Source organism: Myxine glutinosa, chromosome 9 (genome assembly GCF_964187855.1).
Source record: "Myxine glutinosa chromosome 9, kmMyxGlut1.1, whole genome shotgun sequence".
Taxonomy (NCBI): domain Eukaryota; kingdom Metazoa; phylum Chordata; class Myxini; order Myxiniformes; family Myxinidae; genus Myxine; species Myxine glutinosa.
Window position 1 is genome coordinate 13,910,979 of NC_136269.1, and position 9,206 is coordinate 13,920,184.

Genomic DNA, 9,206 nt, shown 5'->3' on the forward strand with positions numbered 1-9,206 from the left:
GTAACCTTTTTGGTTGTGTGTACCTTTCTTGGTCGTGTGTAACTTGGTAACATTGTGTAACTTTTTGGTTGTGTGTAACTTTTCTTGGTTGTGTGTAACTTTGTTACCTTGTGTAACATTTCATGATTGTTTGTAACTTGGTAACCTTGTGTAACCTTTTTGGTTGTGTGTAACTTTCTTGGTCGTGTGTAACTTGGTAACCTTGTGTAACTTTTTTGGGTTGTGTGTAACTTTTTTGGTTGCGTGCAACTTTTTTTGGTTGTGTGTAACTTTGTTACCTTGTGTAACTTATCTTGAGTGTTTGTAACTTGGTAAGCTTGTGTAACTTTTTGGTTGTGTGTAACTTTTCTTGGTTGTGTGTAACTTTTCTTGGTTGTGTGTAACTTGGTAACCTTGTGTAACTTTTCATGATTGTTTGTAACTTGGTAACCTTGTGTAACCTTTTTGGTTGTGTGTAACTTTCTTGGTCGTGTGTAACTTGGTAACATTGTGTAACTTTTTTGGTTGTGTGTAACTTTTTTGGTTGTGTGTAACTTTGTTACCTTGTGTAACTTATCTTGAGTGTTTGTAACTTGGTAACCTTGTGTATTTATTTCTATCGAACCCAAAAAGTGACTTGATCTACTCTGCTAATGTACCGACCGCAGTGTTAATAAACAAGCAACAACAAATCCGGTGTCAGTTGACGTTTCATCCGCTAAAATATCATTAGAATCTGGGATTCAAAATATCCAAGGACCAATCAGAATTGCGACTCAAAAAAGGGCTTGCACCGTCAGAGTTAATTACTTTTAGGTCAGAGTTAGAAGGCCCAAGGGTGGGTGATGGTGACGTCAATACGTCGGTGAATTGTTTGCATCGTGATGAGAGATCCATATGAAGGGAAAGAAGGATATATCCGATAACACCGTACTATTATCAATAACTTGACAATTGTGAATGAAAAACTCCTGTTTGTATCATTTTCCTGGGTCCATGGGAACACTTTTCAGCATCGCGCACACAGCAGATCAAAGTGAGATTTCTTTGCTTTGCTCAGTCGTGGTGTTTGTTTACAAAGCTCCAGATTCGCCGTTGTGTTTACTTCTCTTGGCAAATGTCGCGTGCGAACAGGTTCGGGCGGAATCCTCGCCAGAGGCACCCGGGGGAATCCTTCCGTCACTGTGTTTTGGCAACGAAACCGGCAACATACCAAACATGGTCATTTTGTAAGTGCGTCACTAGGCTTCCCCTGCAAGAGCCAATCGGACCGGGGGAGGGGATCTTTAACAATTAATAGCGCTAGGTTACATTAACCTTGAATATCATAAAATATTTTTCTACAATATATACTATAGTTGTTAAAATACAATTACTTTTACCAGTTACTGTTCTGTGTGAACGGATGATCCCTTTAAAGAGACTTTCCAAATGTCGGATTACTGACCTTACCCCCTTGAGATTAATGGTACGGTCCGTGACGTCACGCCCCGGCGGAAGCATTGCTGGCTCTGCCTTATATAAGCGAATGCTCGGAGCTCGTTCTGGAGTCGTTTTCTGTGCACGAACTCTAATTTATCATTTTAATACATATAGTAGATATTTTTTTAAAGTATAATCGCTTGGAGCCATTGTGAAAGATGTTCGCTGATTATTTTACGGACTACAAGTCTTTTGTCTCTCTGGACTTCGATTCGTCCTTCGGGGGCACCAACTTGTCTGCAGATAGACAGGTAAGATTACCTTGCCGCTGTAATATCCGACACACGGTCGTCGATTGAGCGTTAACTCCATGGACGATGTTCCGGAGCATGTCGTGATGCCTTCTGTGCGTCGTGTCCGCAGCATCACGTTGACCCAAAGAGGATGCTGGGGATTCCATGCGCGGGGGAGCTCTCCTCCGCCGCCGACGTGAGACCCTCCCATCCGTACAAAGAACCTGCGTGCCGGCACGCAGGGGCACGCAAGGGCAAAGACGAACAGGTACGTGACGTCACGTGTCCCGTGTTGTTTTGGAGTTGATTTTTATGAAACGCTCTTCGCTTTTGTTAACTCTTTTGTGACGCTCGTAGTGAATGAACATCCGTGTTCAGGTTGTTGACGGTAACGTTTCACCTTCAGGTTGGTTCGGAGGATTCGGATCGGCGTCGGATTCGCCGAGAGCGGAACAGACTTGCAGCTGCAAAGATCCGCAACAACCGACGTGACCTGACCGAACACCTTGAAGCTGTAAGTACGATGACTCCTTGTGTTTAATTAATTTGATAATTCATTTATTCATTCATTTATTCATTCATGTCGATGCAAAAGCGACTAACCGTGACCCATTCCCTGTCTCCAGGAGACGACGAAGCTCGCCAAAGAACAGGACAACCTGTGTGTGGACATAATGGAGCTGCAGAAGGAGAAGGAGGAATTGGAATTTCTCCTTGCATCCCACAAGCGATCTTGCTGCTTCCCACCGGAGCACGACCAAAATGTGCCCTCGATGACGTCAAGCTCGGCGGTGCAGACCCCACAGCCCACCTGTCTGCGAGAGGTGTCGCTTTCTGCTCAAGCTGCGATGACTTGCTGCTCATTCCCATTACAGATCAAGATCGAGCCAAATCTCCCAGAAGGGTCCATGGCACACGAGCCCCATCACCGACATCTCCCAAAAGGGTCCATGGCGCACGACCCCGATCACCGACATCTCCCAAAAGGGTCCATGGCGCACGAGCCAGATCACTTCCATCTCTCAGAAGGGTCCATGGCGCACGAGCCAGATCACTTCCATCTCTCAGAAGGGTCCATGGCGCACGAGCCAGATCACTTCCATCTCTCAGAAGGGTCCATGGCGCACGAGCCCGATCACCGACATCTCCCAAAAGGGTCCATGGCGCACGAGCCAGATCACTTCCATCTCTCAGAAGGGTCCATGGCGCACGAGCCAGATCACTTCCATCTCTCAGAAGGGTCCATGGCGCACGAGCCAGATCACTTCCATCTCTCAGAAGGGTCCATGGCGCACGAGCCCGATCACCGACATCTCCCAAAAGGGTCCATGGGGCACGAGCCAGATCACTTCCATCTCCCAAAAGGGTCCATGGCGCACGAGCCAGATCACTTCCATCTCTCAGAAGGATCCATAGCGCACGAGCCCGATCACCACCACAATACCTGCCTGGACAAGATCGGGCATGATTGGTTTGAGGATTTGCATACTCCCGTAATGGTGACCAGCACGCCGAATATTCCTGCTCTCGGGGGTTCGTCGGTGTTCACCTTCCCGAGCCTGAGCTCTCTCGATTCTCCTTGCGAGCCGTTGGTGGGGTCCATGCTGCGGCCCTTCAGCGGTGCCAGTGACTTCTCCGCAGATGTGATGCTTTCTCCATCCATATTATCTCCCGCGCTTTCCTTCCACACATTGCTCTCCCTCTGAATGCGTTTCTATGGATGAGATTTATTTATTTATTTACTGTGAATGCTGCTGTGATGAATTATATTTGAACCTGAGCAACGAGTGGACTTTTTGATAGTATTAGACTAGTTTGTGAGTACCTGTGAACTGATTCACCTGTTTTGGTATTCCTAGCGACAAACCGACATCAGGATGGCTTTGTCTTTCCTGGAAGATTGCTCCGTGCTGGACTTTAACTCTGGCTGTTCCTGCCTGAACTAACTTTTTGTTTTGCACATTGTGTGTGTGTGTGTGGTCAGGGTAGATTTTTCACATGGTGTGTGTGGTCAGGGTAGATTTTTCACATGGTGTGTGTGGTCAGGGTAGATTTTTCACGAATCTTCGAGTGGTTTGGTAGGAGATGGATTTGCACATTTCGGTTAATTTAAGATGTTATTCCGTTAAGCTTTGATGCTCCATGGAGACGTTTTCACTGATTGCGGTTTTATTTATTAAATCTTGTCTTCCATTTTTAAAGCGTGTGCTCCATTGCATTCTTGGTAATATCCATTGCAGGCCTGGTTGGTCTCACAGTAGGGTTTTGTGCGTTCGATTCACCACGTGACCAGGACGGTCCACCATCCTCCAGGATGTTGATCCAGGTGTCCCATCTGCTGGCATTAGTTGAATGTTCAAAATTACTTTCACAAAAGGAAGGTGAGTTCAACGAATTACAAATTTATACCACCTTAATTAAAATGTCAGCCCTCGCCAGCCAGTTCGTGAAAGACTGCTAAAAAAAAAATCCTTGATCCCTTCCCTCGCCTTTCCCAAAGTGAGAAGAATTGGGTCCATGAGCTGAGTAGTCATTGCGTAGAATGCTCATTTGATATGTTGTTACACATGTCCTGCGATAAAGTACCTTGCATCCCTTGCACCAGTAACATACCAAATACTAGTGGGATATCTGCATGAAATCCACGGGCATAGACGTGTGCAACATTTGGACATCTTCTGTTAGATGCTGCACGTAGTTTTACAAAATGGCTACTGGCAATTCATCAGAACCTCCAGAAATGATGTAATCTACATAATTTATTTCACATAACATGTCACTCTTCACTCCTATCACCAACTCCTCTTCACTCCTATCACCAACTCCTCCTCACTTCTCTCACCAACTCCTCAATCCTATCACGAACTCCTCACTTCTCTCACCAACTCCTCACTTCTCTCACCAACTAATCCTCAATCCTATCACCAACTCCTCCAAACATCACTCACTAACTCCTCCTCAATCCTATCACCAACTCATCCACTTCCCTCACCAACTCATCCACTTCCCTCACCAACTCATCCACTTCCCTCACCAACTCATCCACTTCTCTCACCAACTCATCCACTTCTCTCACCAACTAATCCTCAATCCTATCACCAACTCCTCCAAACATCACTCACTAACTCCACTTCTCACAAACTCCTCCTCAATCCTATCACCAACTCATCCACTTCTCTCACCAACTCATCCACTTCTCTCACCAACTCCTCCACTTCTCACAAACTCCTCCTCAATCCTATCACCAACTCATCCACTTCTCTCACCAACTCATCCACTTCTCTCACCAACTCATCCACTTCTCTCACCAACTCCTCCACTTCTCACAAACTCCTCCTCAATCCTATCACCAACTCATCCACTTCTCTCACCAACTCATCCACTTCTCTCACCAACTCATCCACTTCTCTCACCAACTCATCCACTTCTCTCACCAACTCCTCCACTTCTCTCACCAACTCCTCCACTTCTCTCACCAACTCCTCCACTTCTCTCACCAACTCCTCCACTTCTCTCACCAACTCCTCCACTTCTCTCACCAACTCCTCCACTTCTCTCACCAACTCCTCCACTTCTCTCACCAACTCCTCCACTTCTCTCACCAACTCCTCCACTTCTCTCACCAACTCATCCACTTCTCTCACCAACTCCTCCTCACTTCTCTCAATCCTATCACCAACTTCTCACGAACCCCTTGCTCTCCTCTCCGTTCACCCACTCCGCTCAACTACATGATTACCTCTACTCGACTACATCCCTCCCCTCCTCACCACATCTTGTTATATTCACTACACAGAGAAAAACAAATTTTTTTTCAATAATTTATTGCATATCACAATGGTGGAAAAATAAAAAGATAAAATAAAATAAATACTATTCATTTTCACATTCAAACATTACTGTTCACCACAAATCATCACCAAACACGATAACACAAAGTACACAATAATTAATATAATAAGTATTATCGGTTCGATAAACATGGTATTGTACCTCACAGGTAGACATCAAGAGTACCACGATTAGGTTCACCACTGTGGAAGCTTTATGTGGTTTTTAGCAATACGAGTGCATGCATGGAGTCTCTGAATCCCATGGAGAGGGAAAGGGCCACAATCATAGTGAGAGCAACGTACATGGAGTCTCTGAATCCCATGGAGAGGGAAAGGGCCACAATCATAGCGAGAGCAACGTACATGGAGTCTCTGAATCCCATGGAGAGGGAAAGGGCCACAATCATAGTGAGAGCAACGTACATGGAGTCTCTGAATCCCATGGAGAGGGAAAGGGCCACAATCATAGTGAGAGCAACGTACATGGAGTCTCTGAATCCCATGGAGAGGGAAAGGGCCACAATCATAGTGAGAGCAACGTCGGGGACAGCAGAGCTTCCTCAACCATGTCACTACAGCTGCCATTGGCGACCCGGCGTAGGGCGGTGCTACAGCTCGTACAAGGATCGTACAAGGGGTCAGTGAAGGAACCCATGTTGGGATAGGTGAAGATGAGCGAGCTCCCCATGGAGGGCATGCTCCTGGGCGTGCTGCTCACTATGACGGGTGTGTGCAGGTCCTCGGGCCACTCCTGCACGCTCGTCTTGCCTGGTACGAAATCCACGTCCGACATCGGCTCGTTGTCCACGAGCTCCGTTTGGGGGCTCACGGGTTCCAGTTTGATTTGAAGGGGCGGACGACGCTTCATCAGCGGCCGCGTCGACCCTTCGGACGAGAAGCTCACGGGTCCGGCCTGAGGGAGCAGGGTCTCCGCAGGTACGTTTTGGTCCGGCTCAGGAGGCAAGGAGCACGAAAACTCGTGAGACGAAAGCAGGAGCTCGAATTGCTCTTTCTCTTTCTGCAGAGCCATGATGTGTCCTCGAAGTCTGTCCTGCTCCTCCGCAAGCTTGGAGGTCTCCTGGAGGCAGAGAGAAGAACTTGGAAAACTGTCGATAAGCAACACGTTTACCTTGGGATGCAACTCGATGTAACCGGCTGGAACCTCTCGTTCTGAAAACGGTGTCCTTACCGACTCGAGCGAATCTGTGAGCTCTCGTCGTCTCGTCCTGCACCGCGCCGCCGCTTGTTTATTCCGCTCTCGACGAATGTGACGTCTTGCATCCTCCTCTGGACTCAGCTGTTAGTCAGGGGGGGAGGGACACCAATCGAGGTCAGATCCACCAAAAGACTCATATGTGTAAAGGTGTGCAAGCATTTAGAGACCTGGATGTAATGGCCGCGTACCTGCTCGTCTCGCCTCCTTCGTCGTCCTGCACCTCGTGGTGCGGAATACGCGGCATCGTAGGGCCTTGACTGCTCGGCGAGACCGGTCACGCTGCTCGCCCGCTCCAACCATTGCAGCTCCGGGCTGTGGCTGATCTCCGTCACCGTCGGCACGAATGTGGAGGCCCCGGGACAGTAACCCTGAAGACACATCCAGCATGGGACACCATCATTGCCATGTTACCTCGAGAGAAGCTCGATAACCACGCTTTGTTAACCTCAGTGTTGCATCGTCGTGACGTCAACCAATCGCTGTCCGAACAACACGTGATCATTTACAATCCATGACAAACAAATAGGACTAATCAATCAGCAACAGAGCACAAGTTACAAATTAGGTCCGTTACCAGGACTCGTATCTATCCTATGGTGACCGTTACATGTTACACCTGCGATATTGTCCTCAATGTCCACATTGTCCTCAATATCCACATTTACCCTTGTTGTTCACATTGTCCCTATTGTTCCCTTTTGCTCACGTTGTCCCTATTGTCCACGGTGTCCAAATTATCGCTATTGCCCACATTGTCCACGTTGTCCCCATTGACCACATTGGCCACATTGTCCACATTGGCCACATTGGCCACATTGGCCATATTGTCCACATTGGCCATATTGTCCACATTGGCCACATTGGCCACGTTGTCCACGTTGTCCCCATTGGCCACATTGTCCACATTGTCCATATTGTCCCCATTGGCCACATTGTCCACATTGGCCATATTGGCCACATTGTCCACATTGGTCACATTGTCCACATTGTCCAAATTGTCCACATTGTCCACATTGTCCACTTTGGCCACATTGTCCACTTTGGCCACTTTGGCCACATTGTCCACTTTGGCCACATTGGCCATATTGTCCACTTTGGCCATATTGTCCACTTTGGCCATATTGTCCACTTTGGCCATATTGTCCACTTTGGCCATATTGTCCACTTTGGCCATATTGTCCACTTTGGCCATATTGTCCACTTTGGCCATATTGTCCACTTTGGCCATATTGTCCACTTTGGCCATATTGTCCACTTTGGCCATATTGTCCACTTTGGCCATATTGTCCACTTTGGCCATATTGTCCACTTTGGCCATATTGTCCACTTTGGCCATATTGTCCACATTGGTTACATTGGCCACATTGTCTCCATTGTCCCCATTATCCGTTTCGCTCACGTTGTCCCTACTGTCCACATTGTCCCTATTATCCACATTGACCACATTGTCCACATTGTCCCTATTGTCCACATTATTCACATTATCCACATTGACCACATTTTGCCCCATTATCCCTTTTGCTCACGTTGCCCCTATTGTCCACACTGTCTCCAAAATATTTGAACAACCACATATGTCGGACATGAGCGAATGAAACGTCATTATTTTACATTCTTTGCCTTACACCTGATGTAAAAGCTCACCGTAGAAAGGTTGCTGAAGTTGTTCACAGGACTTGCGGAGAACAGGTGCGAATCCACGGAAGACAAACTCATGTATTCAGAAGAGGAAGCACTGCAGCAGGACAGCGTGTCCTGTTCGCCAGAACCATCACGGAACATCGTGCAAGCAGGACGTGCAGACACTCACTCACGCACGGATTGCAGGACGTGCAGACACTCACTCACGCACGGACTGCAGGACGTGCAGACAGACTGACTGACTGACTGACTGACTGACTGACTGACTGACTGACCCACGCACGAGCTCTAGGACGTGCAGACTCACACACGGACTGATCACTGCCTTGAGATTGAGAAACGGTCCCGCTATTACCGGCGTTCATATAAATACGTCGTCGCGGGGGCGGGGCCTATAACCTGCGTCACGCCGACGTCATTCGCCAGCGTTGGAAACACCCGAGGGGAGTCGACGCGGATCCACATGAATTGGAAAAGCTTTTATCATCTACTTCCAACCGCAGATTGTTCTTAATAAAAATGCAAATTGCACATAAAGATGGACAGGCCGACAATACACGGAACGACGTCCGAAATGGTTCTATTGTCGATTCGAAAATGTACGCGATCGGCAAAAGCCGCGTGTTCCGACATCGACTTCCGCCGATGCCCATATTTGGGGTTTATCCGCTGGGTGTGTTTCAATGACGTACATGGAATCCCGATGGCTTTTCCAAAATTGGATATATCCTTCCGGCTCCCACCCTGTACTTTTCCACGCCTCTCCATTTGACGTGTGTACTTGATAGGACGACGTGCACCAAGCTCCAACGGCTTGTTCTT

General features: G+C 47.7%; 2 protein-coding genes across 2 annotated transcripts; one reads left to right on the forward strand and one right to left on the reverse strand.

Annotated features, from left to right (window-relative positions):
• The first annotated feature begins 1,526 nt into the window (after positions 1-1,526).
• LOC137435634 (uncharacterized) lies at positions 1,527-3,895 on the forward strand. The gene is made up of 4 exons (XM_068129569.2): positions 1,527-1,712; positions 1,825-1,962; positions 2,101-2,208; positions 2,321-3,895. The coding sequence occupies exons 1-4, from the start codon at positions 1,620-1,622 to the stop codon at positions 3,398-3,400; spliced, it is 1,419 nt and encodes a 472-aa protein (XP_067985670.2). The 5' UTR covers positions 1,527-1,619; the 3' UTR covers positions 3,401-3,895.
• Positions 3,896-5,509: 1,614 nt separating this feature from the next.
• On the reverse strand, positions 5,510-8,724 carry LOC144893585 (fos-related antigen 2-like). The gene is made up of 4 exons (XM_078784104.1): positions 8,388-8,724; positions 6,932-7,111; positions 6,717-6,824; positions 5,510-6,605 (listed from the first exon to the last, which is right to left on the reverse strand). Exons 1-4 carry the CDS (start codon positions 8,523-8,525, stop codon positions 6,051-6,053), a joined length of 981 nt encoding a protein of 326 aa, XP_078640230.1. The 5' UTR covers positions 8,526-8,724; the 3' UTR covers positions 5,510-6,050.
• Between the last annotated feature and the right edge of the window lie 482 nt (positions 8,725-9,206).

Bases quoted from the DNA above. Each gene is read 5' to 3' on its own strand.
- LOC144893585 (XM_078784104.1), bottom strand. From the start codon at position 8,525: ATGTTCCGTGATGGTTCTGGCGAACAGGACACGCTGTCCTGCTGCAGT. The intron at 6,825-6,931 runs GTACGCGGCCAT...CCTGACTAACAG, and splicing joins GAAGGAGGCGAGACGAGCAG to CTGAGTCCAGAGGAGGATGC. The intron at 6,606-6,716 runs GTAAGGACACCG...CTCTGCCTCCAG, and splicing joins TCACAGATTCGCTCGAGTCG to GAGACCTCCAAGCTTGCGGA.
- LOC137435634 (XM_068129569.2), top strand. From the start codon at position 1,620: ATGTTCGCTGATTATTTTACGGACTACAAGTCTTTTGTCTCTCTGGAC. The intron at 1,963-2,100 runs GTACGTGACGTC...TTTCACCTTCAG, and splicing joins GCAAGGGCAAAGACGAACAG to GTTGGTTCGGAGGATTCGGA. The intron at 2,209-2,320 runs GTAAGTACGATG...CCCTGTCTCCAG, and splicing joins TGACCGAACACCTTGAAGCT to GAGACGACGAAGCTCGCCAA.